Source organism: Cyprinodon variegatus, unplaced genomic scaffold (assembly GCF_000732505.1).
Source record: "Cyprinodon variegatus isolate N-32 unplaced genomic scaffold, C_variegatus-1.0 Scaffold287, whole genome shotgun sequence".
NCBI lineage: Eukaryota > Metazoa > Chordata > Actinopteri > Cyprinodontiformes > Cyprinodontidae > Cyprinodon > Cyprinodon variegatus.
The window spans coordinates 482,921-504,022 of record NW_015150740.1 but is presented as its reverse complement, the minus strand read 5'-3'; the positions used below and the strand labels follow the sequence as shown (position 1 = coordinate 504,022).

At 38.6% G+C, this 21,102-nt stretch overlaps 1 protein-coding gene across 3 annotated transcripts in view; it reads left to right on the top strand.

The window, feature by feature from the left end:
* The window catches only part of dido1 (death inducer-obliterator 1), a 41,378-nt gene extending 22,860 nt beyond the window's left edge, over nt 1-18,518 (top strand). For all 3 annotated transcript variants that reach the window (XM_015383550.1, XM_015383549.1, XM_015383551.1), the window contains 10 exons: nt 6,784-7,312; nt 8,438-8,597; nt 8,745-8,861; nt 8,968-9,075; nt 9,164-9,320; nt 10,136-10,754; nt 10,853-11,006; nt 11,111-11,200; nt 11,309-11,504; nt 12,323-18,518. In XM_015383550.1, coding sequence (XP_015239036.1) covers nt 6,784-7,312; nt 8,438-8,597; nt 8,745-8,861; nt 8,968-9,075; nt 9,164-9,320; nt 10,136-10,754; nt 10,853-11,006; nt 11,111-11,200; nt 11,309-11,504; nt 12,323-18,375 — 8,183 coding nt within the window. In that variant the 3' untranslated portion in view covers nt 18,376-18,518. The remainder of the gene's footprint in view (nt 1-6,783; nt 7,313-8,437; nt 8,598-8,744; nt 8,862-8,967; nt 9,076-9,163; nt 9,321-10,135; nt 10,755-10,852; nt 11,007-11,110; nt 11,201-11,308; nt 11,505-12,322) is intronic.
* The last annotated feature ends 2,584 nt before the right edge of the window (nt 18,519-21,102 follow it).

Genomic DNA, 21,102 nt, shown 5'->3' with positions numbered 1-21,102 from the left:
AAAATAAAGATAATTTTCACACACAATACCCCCCCAAAAAAGTTTTACATTTTTGTAATGTGCACCTACTTCAACATACATTAATATTCACAGCCTTTTTTATGGCTCTTCAGAATGAAGATCAGCACTGAAAGTTTAATTATAATGACATTTTAAAAGTCCAACTGTTGTCAATTTATTTGATTGTACATGATATGGAAATATAGGCACATGTCCATGTTAGGTCTCTGATTTATGAGTGCATTTCAGAGTATAAACAAAGCAAGAAATGCCTGTAGACCTTTGGGACTGGATTGCCCAAAAGCATAAAATCGGGGGAATTCTTTTTAATATATAATTCAGTTTTATTTCATGTTCTATAAAATCCTTTATGAAACAATAAATTAAAGATAGCTCGAAACATCTTAACCCATTCTTGAGCTAGCTACATTGCCAACCATAAACCTATGAATACATATATACAGCAAGATTTTTTTTTATATATATATATAAAGGCACTAACCTCCAGCCCAGGTCTTGTGGGAGGATGATGCACCCATCTTATAGCCATGTCATTCTAAAGCAAGTGAGAAAGACAACAGCCTCTACTTACCGTGTTGGTTATTATCACAAGTTTGTCTAGCAAAGATGCACAACAGATCTCTGACAGAAACTGCTCAGTTTGGACATCTGGTTTAGGTGGCCTTGACAGTCCATCTTTGAGTGAAAAACACAATTTTAAAAGTTATACAGGGTATGCAAATTTTACAAATCCATTTAGGCTTATATTTGTCCTTTCTCTAAGGTGTAATTTATAACCTGAAAAGCAAGAACCTTTTGTTGTTGTTTTATAAATGGGAGGAGTTTCGTGTGGTCATAATAACGATAAAGAATGCTTTCTGGAAGCCACTAGGTATTTATCTCTGAATAGAATATGGCTTTGCTTGTTTTTTTTTTGTATTAGATAATCATATAATCCATTGGAACAACAGCTTTATTGTTTCAATTTTTTCACATGACTAAATCAATTCTTTAGATTTAAATAGCAGGTCATAGGTATGTCAGAGTAGATATTTTATATTGAGATCAGAAGGCCAAATACTTAACATTTGGTTTTCCTTTATGTCTATCAGATATATAAAAATATTAAAATAATAATCAACTAGATGTCATCAAATTAGATTTTAATTGACAAAAAAAATTCTTGTGATTGCTTTGCATCTTTTTAAAATTAAAACCGATGTCTTTGAGAAACAACATGCTCTACGTTTTATTATATTTCTTGATCTAGTTCTTGATATAAAACAAAATTTTCAAAGACACCCTCAGCCAGATCAAATTTAAATAGGTCAGTCATACTTTAACAAAGAGAAACCAAAACCAGAAATATGTATTTGACAGTAAATCCTAATGATCATTTTCTCATTTGTACCCAATTCAATAACATCAAATACTTAAAAGAAGAAAACAATGACAAAGTTGTTTTGTTTTCCTGTAAACAGAATTTTTTTTTCTGCACTCAGACTAAAAAGTGCTAGTCTTTACGGTTCCACACATGGAAAAAATGTTTTTAATGAAAGAACAACCCACAAAGTTCACAGGAATAACTTAAATCTGACAAAAGTAATAGTAATAAATAGAAATTCGATGAAAATTAAGAAATTAAATCATGCTTTAGGAAAATATGGTATCCCTATAAAAGACTTAAAATAATGTAACTAAAGAGGCATTTGAAATCAAGGTGTGTCCACTACGTAGAATCACAGGCAGTCACTGTGCTGTTTGGTATGATGATGCGTACCACACTCAACATGGACCAAGGGAAGTAAAGAAATTAGTTCTCTCAGGAGATTAGACAGAAATTTATGGAAAAGCATGTTAAAGGTAAAGGCTATAAGACCATCTGTAAGCATCTTGATGATCCATTGACTACAGCTGCACATAGTACTCAGAAACTGTGTGCCTTTCCTAATCAGTGACTACTCTGTTCACCTACTCAGTGCACACTAGACCTGCTATGAAGCACCCTCGCAGCTGAACTGAGTCCCTTTTATGGCGCTACAGGGTATAAACACACAATTTTGTTTTGAGATGGCCTTATTGCACTGCCAGAAGAGGAAACTGTCATCACCATGGTAGCAATCCACGCTCTTGCAGAGATTAATGCTATTATACACTGGCTGCTGAAAAACGAAAGCCTAAGATCCTCATGATGGTCATGCTCTACCTGGAGTTTGATCAATGCTGTGTTTTTTCAGTAAACCTAGAAAATATTTTAGTTTTTAGTCATAACTTTATGTGTAACAAACCGTGCGATGTATTCTCAAAACAATTGCACCTGTAACAAAATCACTTATATAGCCTATGTGAAAGGATATTTGTTTATAAAGTGTTTCTTTACTGAGTGAACCTGTGCAATGCATATGCAGAACTTGTATTTATATATCCCGTTCTCCACGCAGACCACAATTTGGTGCTGCTTGAGTGGGCAACAGGTCCTCACTTGCAATGGGGGGCCTTATAAGCCACTTGTCATCGTACGTGACTGGTTTTAGGTAGGAATTAACATGACCGACCCTCCGGGGATATATGCAACAGATGTGGGTAGAAAGAGGGAGTAGCCACTGATTGGGAACGGTCCTTAAGATCCATGGGGCTGTAGCCAACCTCCCTAGATGTGACTACAGGAGAAGCACTTTTTCCGAGTTGCAAGAAGGAGGCTGTGCTTTTTTGCATGGTCATGGGGGCAAGAGTGCACCATGGTTTTGTAGCTGTATTTAGAGCAGATGTTGAAAAACTTATTTGAATCATGAATTATTTTCCTTCCACCTCAGAATTATACTCCAACTTGAGTTCTATCACATAGGTAATCCAGGCTATTGTTCTACAATTTTCAGACATAACTGCCTCAACACACCTAAATAAAAATAATACGGTCTATTGTACAGTCCATGGTGGGGGTGTGAGGGTCCATTGATGATGTTACGGGCTCGGAACATGCAGTGCTGGGATGAAATGTCTTTTATGAGAAGAGGAGCCCCAATGATCCTCTCTGCTGTTCTTACCACTCTACTCACTTTCTTCCAGTCTGAGGCACTGCAGCCTCCACAACATACAGTGAGACAGTCACAAAGCTTCTGTAAGAATGTCCTATGGACAGATGAGACAGAACTAATATATTTTTTGTTTGATTTTTTTATTTTTTTGCCAAGCCACGTCAGCTCTATGTTCACAGATGGAAATATGAAACACATTAAGAAAAGAACACTGTCCCTACTATAAAATCTGGAAGCAGCTGTGTTATGATCTGGGGCTGCTTTGCTTCATCTGGCAGAGGGTTTATTCATTATATACAGGATGCGATGAAATTCCAAGACTATCAAGGGATTCTAGAGAGAAATGTGCTCAGTGTCAGAGGGCTTGGTGCCAGTAGCAGGTCATGGGTCCTTAACAGGGATAATGACCCAAAATATACAGCTAAAAACACAGACGAATGGCTACGAGTAAAACATTGGACTATTCAGAAGTTACCCTCTATGAGCCCTGCCCTAAATCGTATTAAACATCTTTGTAAAGAGCCAAAACATGATCTCTAGAAAAGGCACCATTCAAACCTGAGACAACTGGAGCAGTGTGTTCATGAGGAGTGGGCCAAAATACCTGCTGAGAGGAGCAGAAATCTGATTGACAGTTACAAGAATCTTTTGATCACACTGATTGTCTCAAAAGGTTGTGAAACAAAATCCTAAGGTTTCATTGGTTTGTTTTTTAAATCATTGTGTTGAAACAATGTACAACTTTTTTTTTTATTTTCATAGAATTTTTATTTATTATCGCTTTTATCAGATTTAAGTAAGGCAATGTGATATGGCTCAAAAATCGTAGCGCCGATATTTTCCTACAAATCTGATTGATTTTTTCCCCCACCAGTTTGATAATAAGACAGCAAATGAAATATATTGCTTTCAAAATCTAGCTTTCTTTCAATCTTCCCCTCTGCAAGGTAACCTCGATTTAACCCCTTAAGCCCAAGCTCTTTTGTAACAATAATAAGCTTGTAGCTCACTTACTCTGAGAATAACACACACTTATCATGTCCAGATCTTAATCTAAGACTACTATGTACTTCATTCTATCATCCACCAACCACACCTCCAACAACATGCCAAAAAGATCAGATACTCGGCTAAAATGCAATTTGTGACCCAATTTGTGTTTTGGTTAGCCTAGTTTCAACAACACATGCTGAATGATGCGTTGCTAATGAAAGCCAACAAGACACTGAATTGGCTGAAGTAAAACTCAATAGCAAAACTGATTATTTGCAGCTGAGCACTCAATATATTCCTTCCTAAACACCAGCAAAACCAAGTAAAGCACATAAAATCTGTCCTACCTTTGCTTTTTTTTTTCATCGAAAGATATTTTCATCCAAACAAAAGGCTATTTCTGGAATATATCCAACTGATGGCTCACTATCCTGCTAAAAGTTTCTTCTCTCTGTATTACGGTACAGCAGCATGGCCATATTTGAAAGCTGTCTGGGTGTAAATCTTAAAGACCTCTGCTTCTCTTTCGTTTGATTCCTTAGAGCTTCTGTCTATCTCAAATTGATGGTTATTGAGATATGCGTGTGTATCCTCATGCATTTGTTTTCTACTTAGCTTTGTGTATATAGTGTATAATTAGTGTTTAAATAAAGAATGCAGAAAAAAAATAGAATCATTTACTTCCACTTCATCCTCCAGGACCTTTATGTCAGTTGATAACACTATTGGCATTTCAGACAGTGTACAATTAGAGAAGTGCCTTATAAAATATGAGTATGCCGTTTTTGGAAAGTTGACCTGTAGGTCAGGGCAATAAAATTCAATCTGAAAATGCTTGTAAAATAATTGTGTTTCACAGCTAACAATAAAAATACAACAAACTAAATGTTTGCAGCTAGTAGTATCACACAGAGCGAATTTCAAAAGTATCAGTATACATTTAAGAACAAAAAGCGATGAACTGATATCCCTATGGGCTATGGGAGCCCAAGGAGTACATTACCTTAGAAAGATTAGATTTTTTTTCCAAAAATCTAATCTTCATAAAAAATGTTTAATAGTTTTTGATGAAATGAGTTCTGTGACTGTTTTTTTTTTTTTTTTTCATTGGACACGGGCCATCAACATACATAAAAATAAAAATATCCTAATTGAAATTCCCCAAATAATCATTTTTAATGTAGCAATGAACACCAAAGGATTAATAAGTGCTGTCCAATTCTACATAAAATAATTAATGTACTTCTGGACAGAAGAATCCCGTAACTTACACAGACACTGTTGATGTAGATAGTTTTTCAGAAAGATACTCAACCTCACAAACTGGACATTTATCAAGCATTGTCTGGGCATTCATCGGCATAATTAGTTTTATTTCTAAAAAAAAAAACATTATTAGTCCTTTAGTTAATCCAAAAGCACACAGATGATGTATTTTGCTATTCAGTTGGCCCCACTGTGGGTAAATATGTACCTCTATATGAAGAAAAAAATCACCAACACTAAAGATACTGATTGAGCTTCAGTGATCAGCATTCACTGGAGGCTCTTCTAAGGTATTATAAATATTATACATAAGGTATCATAAATACTTTAAAGGTATAAACTAAGAGAGCTGATGATGCCAAATCTCAGCAATGATTCAGGACAATTGTATACATTAGCTTAGCTGTTTTACAAAATGCTAAATAAATAACATTCACTTAAATGTGGAGTTAAAGTACATCCTGAGATACATGAAAAATTGCATTGAGTTCTCGTAAATTATTTAGATCTCCTTTTTAACAATTGCTCAAATTATGTCTCTGAATTTTACTCATGTAATCACCATTTCAATAGCTATAGTCAGTTTATTCAAATATGATAAATCAAGAAGATGCTGTAGCAGGATAGCTTTTCAGTTAAGTAAAGAAAAGAAAAAAAAGGACACCCTCTGTTAATTCTTATGGCCGATTTTATAAATGATCTTTACCAAAATTCTGATCTAAGGTAAAGTTAGACCTTTTCACGTTTGATTAAAGAAAGAATAAGATAAAAATGAAAATCTTTACAAAAAATCTAAGTGCGACCTAAACATTTTTGTATGTGTTTAAGGGTAAAACCTTAGAATTTAAAAATGGTATACCTTTCCTTTAGCAGTTAGCTGTGAAGATACATAGTACACAGGCGTTGTGATTTAAGATTGTTTTCTGGTTAGAGGCCTTAGAAACACATTATATAAGAAAAGTATTGAATATTAAAATTAATATAAAATTACAAATCAGTAATCTTCCAAGCATGAATAGAGATGAAAAGTTGGAATTAAGAGAGATGGAATTAAGAGCAAAATAACACAAATATAAACTACAAAAATATTTGCAAATATGCTTCTGGGAAAACAACTAAACTTATGTAAGGATGAAAATAAATCTTGCTTATTTTTTTTTAAGATGAGAATCTAAATGAACAAATGCAAGAAAAAATTAAGAAAAAAAGGAACCGTATTACCAACATCTGGGGGAGCTGGTGCCTTTCCCTGGATTGATACATTATCTGTGCAGACAATTGAAATTCAGAAATTAGAAGAAGTCAACATTTTCATAATTTGTTAATTCTTTTTGTGTGTTTAAGTGAAATACTTCTACTCCATGTTGTAGAATAAACTGAATGTATTGACAGAAATGAAACTCATGAATGAGTAGTTATTTCTGACTTGATTTCCAGATCATTTTATTTTGAATTCATAAATAAAACATATTCTCTTTTTCTCTAACAGCTGATGAGACCAGAGAAAAGCCAGAAACAGAGGTTGGGACAATATCACTTGTAAAACAGACGGTGGAACCGCCATTAAAGCAGCCGCCTCAGGAAAAAGGACCTCAAAGTGCTGATGTGTCTATTAAGGAAAAACACCCTAAAAATAGTGACCCAGAAAAAGAACCTGAAAGTACTGATGTGTCTAATCAGCCAACTGCTCCAGATGGTGTCTCAGCCCCTCCCACACTGGAAAAATCCAATCAAACTGCAGCAACACCAACTCCACTACCTTCAGCCATTCGAGTCCATGAGATGGGTGCACTAATCGTCAAAAAGACCACATATGTCATACCAAAGAAACAGCCTGCGTCTCAGTCTGCCTCTGGCCAGCCCTCCCAGAAAGTTTCTTCTGTTTCAACTCTGCTGAATGAAACCCGTAATCTTCTTGTCCCTCCGGCGCCCAGTGCTCCGTCCTCCCGACCCTCTCAGCCCAATAACCAGGTCCGTCAGAGCATCCAGCGCACCCTTACTAGCATCCTGTTCAAGAGGTGAGAGTGGTTTTTATAGTGTTCCTCCATCTTTGTGGTTTGAAAGAAAAAAGATTATCCGATATTTTAATCAGAAAACGAAGAAGGTTAATGCAATTTAGAATAACACTGTTTCATGTTGTTAAAGAGTCCACAAAAAATCTCCAGTAATGCTTTGGAAGACTATCTAGGACATGTACAGGTGCATCTCAAAAAATGTGGATATATTTAAAAATATATATATTTATTTTGATATTAAAAGTGCTGCTTAGTGGAGCAGTTGGTAGCTCTGCTGCCATTCAGCAAGAAGGATACTGCTTTGATTCCCGGCCCAGGGTCTTTCTGCATATAGTTTGCATGTTCTCCCTGTGAATGCGTGGTTTCTCTCCGGGTACACCGGCTTCCTCCAACAGTCCAAAAACATGACTGTTAGGTTAATTGGCTTCTCTAAATTCTGTGTGCGTGAATGGTTGTTTGTCCTGTTTGTCTCAGTGTTGCCCTGCGATAGACTGGCAACCTTTCCAGGGTGTACCCCGCCTCTCGCCCACTGATAGCTGGAGATAGGCACCAGCTTCCCTTGTGACCCCACTTGGGATAAGCGTGACGGAAATGGATGTATGGATGATATTAAAACTCAACAATCTTAATCTTGTGAATCTTCCTCGTCTCTTCTGTGGGATTTTCAAACTTCTGTTTTTCCATATTTGTTTTGCAGCTTGTCATTTCTATACTTTTTCCCTCCATCAAATTTTCCATAACTGTGTTTGGATACTGGCTTAAACCCTTAATGAAATAATCATTTAGTCATAGAACAGTTAAAAGTGAAAGAACAACCAATACAATGTTGTTAGTTTACAGCAGTGTTTTTGTTGTTTGTTTTTAATAGTGCTTCTGTGTTCTATATTTTCTTTTAATCAACATATAGATGCGTAAGGGACTTTCTGATGGTTAACTTAAGTCAATTTAAGGTTTTTTCATATGTTATGGTAAACTTTACCAGAAAATGTAGTGAACCTTGACCTAGCCAAGATAGTTCATCTTACTGCCCAGAGAATTTTCTGCTTTCCTATTTTCCAGGATTTTAATGCTAAAAATATCATCGTGTTGTGATTTATTTGGATCTGTCTTTTTTTTGTGTTCGTATAGGGTAAGTGATTGTGACGATCTGGAGATGCCTGAAAGCGAAGTTGTAAAACTTGTGGCTGGCATTGAGAAGGAAATGTTTGACATATTCCGCACTACGGACAGCAAATACATGAACAAGTATAGAACTATAATGTTTAACCTCAAAGACCCAAGGAATAAGGTTGGTTGACATGTTGATTAACTTTCATGCAATGTTAAAATATTTTTCTCCCCTCAATGTTAAAAATTTTCTCCCCCATTGCACATTGGAATTCCTTTTTTCTACTCTTGAAAGCCAATTTTTATCCCCCTTTCTGTTTCTCTATAGGGCTTGTTGTATCGTGTTGTAAATGGAGAAATTGGTCCATTCAGGCTTGTCAGAATGACCCAAAAGGATATGCAGGCTACTAAGGCCCCTGAGCCAACTACTAAGGAACCATCTCAGGTAAAGTATATAAGGAAAAAAAATATGGATTACATTTCAGCTTCATAAAACTATTTAATACTTTTTCTGAGGGGACAATATGCTTTGTCTGTTTTTCATCATGAAGCCTAGGATTGAAGCTGCTAAGGAGACAAATATGCCAAAGCCTGAAGCCGTGAAGATTGATTTGGCCAGTTTGAATCCTGCTAGAACAGAAAGAAAACCTGAGAGCATGGTTTGTGTTATTTTGATTGACCCTCTATCCTTTTGATGTTTATTATTCTTACTTTGAATTTTTACTAGCATTTATTTTCAATTCTTAGGAACAGAAGAAAATTCTGCCTTCTCAGCCCTCCAAGGCTAAAGGTATCCAACCAGGCAAAAACAAAAAGATGCCAGATATTTTGTCCTGCATGCTGAAGGATACAACAAAGGAACACAAAGCTCACCTCTTTGATCTGAAATGCAAAATATGCACAGGTACATTTTTTAATAGATTCAACCCCTACTAAACTGCAAAAATGATCTTAATATGAGTAAAATATCCTTGAGATAGGTGTATTTACGATAATTTACGTAGGCAAAAAGGATTATCTGCCAATGGAATGAGTATGTGTATAAGATGATTAGATATTATGCATTTGAAATAAGCAATAAATAAGCAATACATTTTTCTAATTTGAAATGTAAATTGTCTTGTTCCATGGGCAAAGTGTATCACTTACCCGCTCAATTTAGGAAAAAATGCACTTATTTTAAGGAAAATTGATTTGCTTAGATTTCATTTTTTTGCGGTGCATTCCATAACAGTCTGTGATCTTTAGTTTCTTCCTTCCTGGTTATCTTTAAGGTCTTTCCTGCCAGGTCTGAATTTGACCTGTACTGTTTTTCCCCTCTTAACATATAAAAGAAAAAAAAAAAAAGAAAAATTAGCGACAGGTTTTTGCAGCTCTTGCAGAACTGAAAAGCTCCTTCAGTGACAGACTGCTGCACCCTAAATGCACCAGGGAGCGTTATCACAGATCCTTCCCCCCAGCAGCTGTAAGACTTTATAACCTTCACTGTTCCCAACAACCTCAATAAGTTGTTAGATTCATGCTGATTTCGCACAAAAATAGTAAATTGATAAATGTTTTTGTTTCAAATCTTTTTAAATGCAGCCTTGGTTGTCTCGAGAGGGTCGGGTCCAAAGTATTCTAAACAATACTACATTACCTCATATCTGAATTAAAAATGTATGGAGCTATCTTAAAACATAAAGCGTTTTAAAAATGATTTGTTATTCATTCTTAAAGGCCAGATACAAAATGTAGAAGATGAAGAACCTGCTAAGAAAAAAGTGAAGGTATCTACATCAACGCATAAGACTGAGTCATCATGGAGGAAGCTTGGAGGGGATGAGTCTCCACTTTTTGCCCCACCTGACATGCCTGAAATTGATTCTCCTACATCTTCACCGATGGAGCCATCGCCTCATATTGATATTGATTCTCCAAAATTGACAATTGTAGAATCTCCTGCTTCTCCAGTGATGGAGTCTCCTACCTCCCCAACATTAGAGTCCCCTGCCTCCCCTATGATGGAGTCTCCTGCCTCTCCAACTGCAGAGGGTTCCACGTTACCTGCACCAAAGCGATCATATACACCAGTCGTGATTCCCACTGTCTCCACGGTTACCATTACCAGACGCGATCCTCGAACAGCAGCAAATAGGCTCACTGCTTCCTTAGGGGGTAACTCCAGCCTCAGTAACATCACCACCAAACAAACAGCTCCCTACAGTGCCATAAAAGGCCCCCCAACCAATAGTTCAACACAACCACCTTCAATACCACCACCAAAAGCTCTTCCCAAATCAATATTGATGAAGCCATCCTCCTCTACTGACCCAAGACTGTATGGTGCCTCCTCCAGGTAATTAAAACGTGTACATTTTGTTTTAATGTTTTTTTTTCTTGTTGAGAAGAGATATGGGTTTGTACATTTTATTTTACAATTGTTTTTTGCTTCAGAACCGCAGTCCCTCAAACCCCAGCAGATGGTGATACTGCTCCTTTCCTAGCTAAGCAGGGCATACTGTGGAAAGGCTTCCTCAACATGCTCACTGTGGCTAAGTTTATGACCAAAGGATACCTGGTTTCAGGACCTGCTGAAAATCTTAAAGCGGTAAAGAAATTACATATTGGGCCCAATGTTACCTGAGTTTACCGATAACATATGGCTGTGACAGAGAAAATAATTCAAAAACATTGTTCTTATGTGTTTTGTAGGATTTGCCAGATACCATACAAATTGGAGGACGAATCTTACCCGAAACTGTGTGGGACTATGTTGAAAAGCTAAAGACCTCAGTTACAAAGGCATGCAAGATGTTTATATATTAACATCTGCATTTTGCAAGATATAGTTAAGGATGTAGTATTATTTTTTTTTCTAATTATCCTTCTCTTGGCTTTGGTTTCTCTTAGGAGTTGTGTGTGATCCGTTTTCACCCTGCAACAGAGGAGGAAGAGGTGGCCTATGTGTCCCTCTTTTCCTACTTCAGCAGCAGAGGACGCTTTGGAGTGGTCGCCAACATTAGCCGTTCCATCAAAGATGTGTATCTAGTCCCGCTTGGAGCAAATGAATCAATCCCATCCATACTACAGCCATTTGAAGGTCCAGGTACAAATACTGAGCTGTGGCCTATGTGTCTTTTCTTGATTGTTTAACTTCACCCTAATTTAAAAAAAAATTTAAATTTTTTATTTAATGCAACTAGAACTGCACTTACTAGAAATGCACTGATCTAAATTTTCCTGTTCAATTACAATATTGTTGTTTTCTTTGCTGGTTCCATTTTGATATCTACTTATTTTTCTGTCTACATAACATAGGAAAGAGAAAACAAATGTGCTAAAGAATCACTGACTATGTTAATGTTAAAACTAACTGAAAATTAAGCAGTTACATGATCATCTCTAATTTTCATAACCTTACTTTATTAGTAATAATGGATTTTATTTTCCTTTTTAAGTTAGAAAATGGCAGTTCTTAGTTTTTTTGTAAGAGGAAAATCAAGCGATTTTTTTAGTAGCCCAGACTGGCCAATAGAGGGAAAAAATTGACCAGTCATAGTTTTCTTTCTAATATCAACTCATATATTTACATTGTCATTTGCTGAGGAAACAACGTGTTTAAGCGAGCTAAATTTTCCTTAAAGGTAGACATTTTTTGCATTAACATTATGAGCAAATTATGAATATTTTTTATATGTTACTACAGTCAATGCATTAAACATAAATAACAAATATACCTTGCAGTATGGTTCTATAATTTCAGAGACTTGTCTGAAAGGTCAAAGCTTTCTTGGTTATTAAGTTACTGTTTTCTGATATTTATTGTCCAGCATTTCTGACCAACATTTTAGCTATGTGTTTTCAAGATTTCTTTACTTGTATATAAAATATTGAATATCTTATTTTTAATTGTTTCTTTTTCAGGCCTTGAAAAGAACCGACCAAATCTTATTTTGGGTCTAGCAATTACCCAGAAATTAAAACGTCCAGCAAGCTTACCTCAGGAAGTTGAAGAGAAGAAACTCAAAGTGAACATATCCAAAGACCCTATGTGGATCCCAAAACCACCAGTCCTCTATGGTTCAGATACGTTTGACATATCCAAACCATATGATCCAGAGATGGCTGGTAGTTACTCCCCTCCTGGTTCTCCAACTTGCATTGAATCACCATCAGACTTGTCCTCATCTGGCTCAGTTCCCAAACCTCCCGTCCTTGGTTCAATCAAAGAAAATCCTTCTGTTTCAGCCATTGCTGCTACTGAGTCCCCAGCTGTAAATGACTCAGGCAAGAGTATCCCACCATCCAACAGCAATAAGACCCCATTACAGACTATTTTGAAGACATTGTTTAAGGGAAAGGAGTCTGACCCAATAGTCTCCTCTGATGGAAATTCCCCCAAAACAGATGGAAATGCTAAGAAAAAACAAGTCTTCTCTAAAGTTTCTGGATCTATGGTTGATCCAATAGTCCAGCAATATGGACAAAAATCAAAAGTCAAAAAGGTAGAAGAAGAGAAGGAGGAAGACTTTGACAGACCATATGACCCTGAAGAGGAATATGATGCTGCAAAAGGATACATTTTTACTCAAAAAATCCCAGATAATAATAATACAGATGACTCTGAATTAATTGGCTCAGTGGAAGATGATGTGGCTTATGATCCAGAAGATGAAACTATCTTTGAAGTATTTCAGGGTGATGCTGCTGTAACAAAGCTTTCCTCTCCAAACCAAAGCGCAGATATTCAAATTTCAGAATCTCAAACACCCATTTCAGATTCTACTCCAACAACACTAAAGTCTAACCCAACTTCAGTATTGTCGACCCTTCCCACAGGCACTGTAGTTGTCTCAGCTGCAACTCTGAGTGAACAGCAGCGGATGCTGGAGGAACTTAACAGGCAAATTGAAGAGCAAAAGCGACAGTTAAAAGAACAGGAAGAGGTGTTACGACAACAGAGAGAGGCTGTGGGAATGTTTATGGCTCACTTTTCTGTTTCTGATACTTTAATGTCTCCTCCCACAAAAGCACTTCCACACAGCCAGCTGCCAACTGGGCAGTGTGGTGAAAGACTAACAGTTTCAAAGCCTGCAGATAAACCCAACAAAGTTACCAACAATGCAGAGATAAAGGATACCTCAGCTGTGAAGTCAGAAACCGTTAGACTTGAACACACAACAGTCAGTGATACTTTAAAAGATACCACAAACACTCTGACAGAGCAAATAGGAACAAATGACAATGTAAAAGACTGTGAGAAATATTCCTCTGCTGGAGAGATTGAGGACTCTGATGTAGCTTATGACCCTGAGGATGAGTCACTTTTTGATGAAATCCAGGATGATGTTTTTAAAGGAGGAAGTACAAAGACTAGTAACACTTCATTGAAGACTAGGGATAGCTATGGGAACAGAAGCGCCTCTCCAAATTCGCACCCCAGCAGAAGGCGAAGGTCATCACCTAAAAGACGAAGTCGTAGAGAAATGGACCATAGAAGCCCTTCAAGAAGGTCACAGGGGCGTTCTCACTCACATTCTAGGAGACATAGGGACAAGGATAGACACAGAAAAAGTGAAAGAGATAGGTCTAGGCATAGAACTAGAGATCCATCTGAATATTCAGGACACCATCGAAAAGCCCGTGCTTCTAGCAGACATTCTCATAGGCGGGGAAGGTCCTCATCTTCCCCAAGAAGAAAACAATCAGCCTCCCTTTCGCCAATACGCCACAGAGTACAACCTTCACAGGTCACTGATAAGACAAAAAATAAAAGTGCTCCAAACAATCCTGAACCCGTAAAGACATCTTTAGCATCACCATCAATGCCATCAACCATTGGAATTAAAAGTGACCCAGATGAACATAAGTCAGAGTGTAAACTTCTTGAGAATCCTGTTAAAGACTCAGCTGAACTTATTCAAAATGTGAAGACTGAGCTTTCCGAACCATCAATCAGTCAATATGAAATACAAACAAGCAGCTTTTCCAGCCAGGAAAACAGACCATCTCTGCAAGAGACATGGTTTCAAGACAAATTTGAAAGCAAAATTCCTCTGAGAGAAATTGATCCACCTCTGCGAGATTCTCCTGAAAGCCCTGATCCAGAACCACAGTTTTCAAAACCTTCCAGCACTGAAAATGTGGATTTTCAAAAGACTGATTTACCATCAGGACTAAATATTCAGGGCTCAGTCACAGAAGGGGATGACACGAAGGACTGTGAAAACGGCATGATCCAAACAGATCTAAAGGAACAAGGAATTGGTGTTATCGGGCCTGATATGCAATATGTAATGACAAATGTTTTGGGCCCTAAGCGAAGCTTAGATGACCATGGGACACCTATGATGGGACAGGCAGCATGTCTTCAGGGTCCAGTGCTAAGTTTAATAAAGAATCCTAACCCCAATATAAACGATACACAGGCTACCACTGGAGACTCAGAAAGAAGAAAACAAGTCCAAGGAGCAGCAAACCTCCATGTTGCATCAGGGATAGAAAAATCAAGCATTAGAATGGAGACCCCAGATCAGTTGTTTAAAAAACAGCTGTCGGACAAAGCTCTGCCTGGGTCCAGGGATTCTGTTTCTACAATGCCACATCATAATCCAAGTATAACTGGGGACTTTAGTCAGGCACAGCAAAATATCAATTATAACAGGGAAGCTTTGCCTTTTTTGAAAACCGGTGAGTTAAGATCCAACATAAATATCTATGACAGCAAGTCAGGCATCATGAAAATAGAGACAGCATTCGGAGGTGAAAGGTTTGAAGGTGGAATTTCACATAGTAGGAATTTAGGTTCTCACATTGCAGTAGGTGATAAAGCAGGCCAAAGTGCTTCACTCATTGGATTTAGAGGAGATATGACACATTTAAAACATACTGAAAGTGTGACCTTTAAGGGACGGGGACTTGGGGAAAGAGAATCTCAGACTTTTAGGGGAGATGCAAACTTAACTGATTTTCAGGAAAATAGAGACAGCCCAGATCCCAACTGGAGAGGCCAACTGTCATTTCAGACTAGTGAAGATAAAGGCCTTGGTCCAGCTGATAGACATCTTGGTTCAGATGCCCCAAAGTCAGATGCTGGGGATGCTCACAAAGGAGCAGTTCGAGAAGTAATAGATTCAGTCAGGGCAGGGCCATTTACACAAGATGATTGGACTACTCATCAGTTTGGTAAAATGGGGTCAAACATGGAGAGTCAGGGTCCTCAAAAAGTAGGTGATCAAAGCTTTCATTCACAAAGAAATAAAGAAGTTAGTCCCAACAGAAAAACCTTTGAGCATGATTTTAGGGTGCCCAGGGGCTCAGATTTTATGGGAGCTAGAACAGAAGTAAGAAATCCTGAATTGCATTTCACAAGGAATGATGTGAGACATCCTGTGTGTTCAGATATGATGGACCAGGCCCCTGAAAAGAAAGACTCTGAATTTGAAGTGACAATGCTGGACAGGAGAGAACAATCGTGTCCAGATGTGGAGAGGCTGGGACCTAAATTTATGGGTCCTCAAAGTGATATCCCTGAGCCTAAACGTAGTGGGCCAGGGTGTCCAGATTTCATGGGACAAAGACTTAATAAAAGAATGTGGCCTGAAAGGACAGGACCAGATATATTGGGTCCAGGGATTGATAGAAGGGTTCCCAATATGGGAGGTCCTGTTAATGCCTGGAGAGGAAGAGGAGGTCCAATATTAAGATTAAGTGGACCTGAAAAAAGAGACTTATCTATGGAAGTTGCTGAACACCACAGTAGAGGTCAAGACAACCCAGAATTTAGACAACCAGGGCACACTAAAGGAAGTCCTGCTATGGAAAATACTGGTTCTCAGAGTAGAGCAAGCGGGGGACCATTTTTTCCAGGACAAGGTCCAGAAAGCAGATGCTCATCTATTCAAGGACCTGTACCAGACAGAAGAGGCCCCAGTTTGGATTGCCAAAATTCTGACTGGGAAGGCTCAATGGGACATGAAAATTGTGGACCGGGGTCTGAAAGAAAGGGAACATATTTGGGGGCTGCTGAGCCTCTCCGCATAGAAGAAGGGAAAGAAAGAAATATCAGAGGTAGAGGAAGAGGTAGAATAGGGCCTCAAGCATATGGCGAGGACTGGCATATTAGGGACTCTTGGCCAGAAAGAGCAGCTCCAAACATAAAACAAGAAAATAGCAGGAGCCCTCCAAGAGGCTCGTCGTTTAGGTGTCCTGAGCAAGAAAGAACCACTTCAGAAATGGGAGGTCTGCAGCCTGATAGGAATATGTCACACCTTGAAGAGCGTAACAGAATAGATATGGGAGGTGTACCAACTTGTGGAATGGGTCAAAAATTTTATAGGAGACCAGATCATGAAAGAAGAGTTGCAGATTATGGGGGCCAAGTCCCTGACAGACAAAATCCAAGGGGCACAAACTTTAGAAAACCTGTGCCTGCAAAGCCATATTCAGGTATTGAAGACCAGAAACCTAACTGGAGAGAATCAAGTGGCCCTGATTTTGAAGGTCCTCGGCAGGAAGAAGTGAATACAGAGGGTCTTGGATATGAAAGAGAAAATGAGTGGGTCGAGTCTGAACCAATTCAAGATTTTCATGATTATGAGATCTCAGATAATGATAGAAGAGGTAGAAGCTTTAGACCTCCAAGACTAATGAGAAGGAATGTCCGAAGACCAGGACCAAATTCTCGTGGCACTGGACCTAACTGGAGGGGTGGTGCCTTTGAAGGGAAAAGGTCAGATAGAAGAGGGCCGGGGTTTGAGGACTGGGGAAGAGGAGGATCTTCTGGGGATATTTGGGACAACAGTGAAGATAGGAGTTTTGCGAATTTCCAAGATGGTTCTGATGAACAGGTTGAAGAGTCCCATAGGCAAGATGATTATACTGAATGGGAAGATGCACAGGATTCAGAAAATGTGCAGTTTCCTGTTTCTGGAGATGACTGGGATGGTCCTGCATTTAGCGCTCCAGGGTCAGCTCAAGACAACACAGATCTAGACTATCCTGGCCCTAATGGAGAAGGCGAAGGACATGAATGGACAGAGCCTGATGGAGAAGGTTCTGGGGTATTTTTCAGAGGTAGAGGGAGTACATGTAATAGAAGACAAAACTGGGGTAGGGTCAGAGGAAGAGGACGAGGATCAGCTATGCAGAGACATGAAAACATGGAGGATGACTGGAGGCACCAGGACTTTAAGGGAAATATGAGGGGCCATGATGTTGGCATACCCAGGACTCCAAGGGGAGGTTTCAATTTAAGAAGATCACACCCAAACAGGAGACCATTCAAGAGGGGGGGTCCAAATTTAAGATGCCCAAAACCAGGCTACAGAAATTTTAATGAGTTTCCTGAGTCTGATGGGAGAGCTTTAGATTTTGGAGAACAGGCAACTGAAAGGCATGGTGTAGATGGGGATCATCTAAGGACAGATTACCAAGGATTTGAACATGAATTTAAAAGAGTAAGGAGAGGTCCAGTGATGAGACAACAAGGTCCCGGCAATACAGAAATAACGGGGATGTCACCTAATAATATGGGTCCAAGAGAAGATAGAAGGGATACAAACTCTGAGAGAGGTCCAGGTTGGAGGGAACAAGAACAAAGGCATCGAGGTCAGCCCACTAGCAGAGAGGGAAGGGGTCCTCATCAACAGAACACTGACACTCACGAAGGACCTCCAGCTCCATTTAAAAGGCCTCCAGGACCCTTTACAACAAGAGGCGGAAAATCAATCCGTGATTTTGATACTCCACAACAACAGGCCGCGCAACCTCAAAGACACAGAGGTGCTTTACTTCCCACCCCTTCAGAATGCCCATTACCTCAGCCAAATACCATGATGAAGAGTCGTGATGACTCCACAGACAAAACACCACAGTTTGGTCCCCCGTTCGGTAGGAACAGGGGAATAGGTAGAGGTAGAGCAGTGGATAATCGTTTCAGAGGGCGTGGAAGAGGACGAGGTGGTCCTGCATGGTAAATTAATGGAGAGTGTGAAGAAGAAATTGTTTAATTACTCAAACAGGTTTATCATGGAAATAAAAAAAATAAAAAAAAAAGATTGGATTGCAGATTTGAACTGAAAGAAATATTGAAACTAGAAAAAAAAATCAAATATTTACTGAAAAGGACACAATGGCTGAATAATATTTCAATATGGCTCCTCTGAAACATATTGTTTAGTAAAGTGTAGATTTAATTTCCATTACAAGTTGACTCACAGACAGACATGGGTGAAATCTGTAATGGTTAATTGATATTTTGTGCTCCGTTTGTTAATTTAGTTATAGTAAAGATTATGAGTTAAACCTTGTAAATTTTGTTGTAAATTATGCCATCTGTTTTCTAGAAACGTTTGAAAGGCTATGTAGATATAGTTTTTTTTTATTATTTACAAAACCATAGCATCACTGTTACTTTATCTTATTTGTATGTTTTTGGTTTGACATCAAAATGTAACTTGTTTCAGTGTTCTTTTAGAATACCTCAATTCAATAAAGTGACATTTTAAAAACTAGAAATTTTCTAATGTTTTTTTGTTGAATAACTGCATTAGAGTATGCTCTATCTATATATATATCTATATCTATAGATATAGATATATATAGATATATCTATAGATATAGATATATATATATCTATAGATATATTAGGGGTGGAACGGTTCACAAAATCCATGGTTTGGTTCGGTTCACGGTTTCGTGGTCATGGTTTTCGGTTCGGTATATGTTGATTGTTACACCGAAATCCCATAAAAATTAATGAAAAAATCCACAAAAAATTTATGAATTGTAATTAATTTTAATGATCCGCAGAAACCCTGGATCATTTCCGCATGTTTTGCTGCTTTGAATTTAATCATCTCGTGCATGCCCTCTACGATCTCCAAGGAACTCAGAGCGGGGGGGGGACGGGAGCCACAGTGGAGGCTGTATGCTTTGCTTTGTGCAGGCGGTCTGGAGCGCAGCGGGGCGGAGCGGAGTATGTGGGATTTCGGGGTTAGCATGACATGTTGGTCATGTTGCTGTTAGCATAACCAAAACGTGTTGCACAATGCTTGCACACTGTTGCACTTTTATCCACAACTTTCTTTCCGCCGTCATCGTAGGTCACTCTAAATGCAAAGTGGTCCCATACAGCAGACCAATAAAGTGCTGCTGGTGCGTCTTCCAACTCCTGTTCTTTCCCACTCGCCATACCCACACAATTCTCCACAACAACTGATTTTTTTCTGCTACACCCGGCTACGCTGCTTCGCTTCTTCTTCTTGTTTATTACTGGTGGTTGGCTTTGGTCGTAGTACCGCCACCTTCTGCTCTGGAGTGTAAACGCTTCGCCTATGAGAAAAAGGAGCAGTGCATGAACCAAACGCAACACACGCGAACCGAACCGAGACAGACTTCCCTCTCTGCAGACACCTCCAGCTCTGCTGGGGGAAGCACGAGGTGCTCCCAGACCAGCTGAAAGACATAGTCCCTTCATTGTGTCCTGGGCCTCCTCCTGGTGGGACATACATGCCTTTAACACTTCCCATAGGATGCAGCCGAAAAAGATGTCAGAGCCACCTTAGCTGTCTCCTCGATGTGGAGGAGAAGCGGCTCTACTCCAAGCCTCTCCCGTTGAGCTCCTAACCCTATCTCTAAGGGAGGACCAACCCTGCGGAAAAAGCTGATTTCAGCTGCTTGTATTCTGGATCTCGTTCTTTTGGTCATGGTCCAAACTTTGTGACCGTAGGTCAATGATTCCTACCCAGGGGTACACGTACCCCTAGTGGTCCGTGAGTGCATTGCAAGGGGTACATTAAAATATATTAGTTGTCGGTTAATAAAATAAAATAGTTTCTGTTCTGCTTTGTAAGAACCCACCTGTCTGTCTCCGCTCCCCTTACAGCCAATCCCCCTGATTTAGTCAGATTTTTTCATAGTTTTGTGCATTAAAAAAATGACTATCGATCACATCTTATTAAAGGGTGATCAGAATTTTTTTCCCCCGGAAACTTTATATTTATGGGGAGAGGATTCTACAACTCAGTTGATAGGGTACTTTAGGTTCCGATTAGGCCTGTTGGCATGGCGACTCGTCGATTCAAGGATGATGATGATGATTTTTTAAACCTATCACGCTTTTTTTTCTTTAACAGTGTCCTGTCTGGCGATCCTGCAATAAGATTAATTGTCTTGATGCCAAAAAGAGCCCAACAGATTTTACTTTCACAAGTGGAGCAGTACGACTATCCCCATAGTGTTCCGCTTGATTGATGCATATAAATTGCTTTATTATAATTATGCAGGGAATTTTACAGATTAAAAGGAGAACAGATGAAAGAAAGAGGAGATAAAAGGGAGATAACCATAAAACATCTTCAGTCTGCTTCATCGTTGTTGAAATAATTCATAGCACCTGTTGTGAAACCGAAAAGTCAGAGCTCCCGACTTTAGGCTAAATCAAGTTAGAGTTGCGGATTTAAATTTGTTAAACCTGCTTCATGAAATGGACCCCAGGTGTCATAACTGATGAAAACAATGTAAAATAAATGAAATCAGTGTGACTGTAAGTTTTTTCTTCTGTATTTTGTTCCCAAATCCTCAACTTTAAATTTGATTATAAGGAAGTTACTCAGAGGAGCTCCAGTTTTATAAAGGCAGATTTATAGATTTTATTTTGTCTTTATTTTTATCCTTCCGGGCAAGGTATTTATGTTTTATAT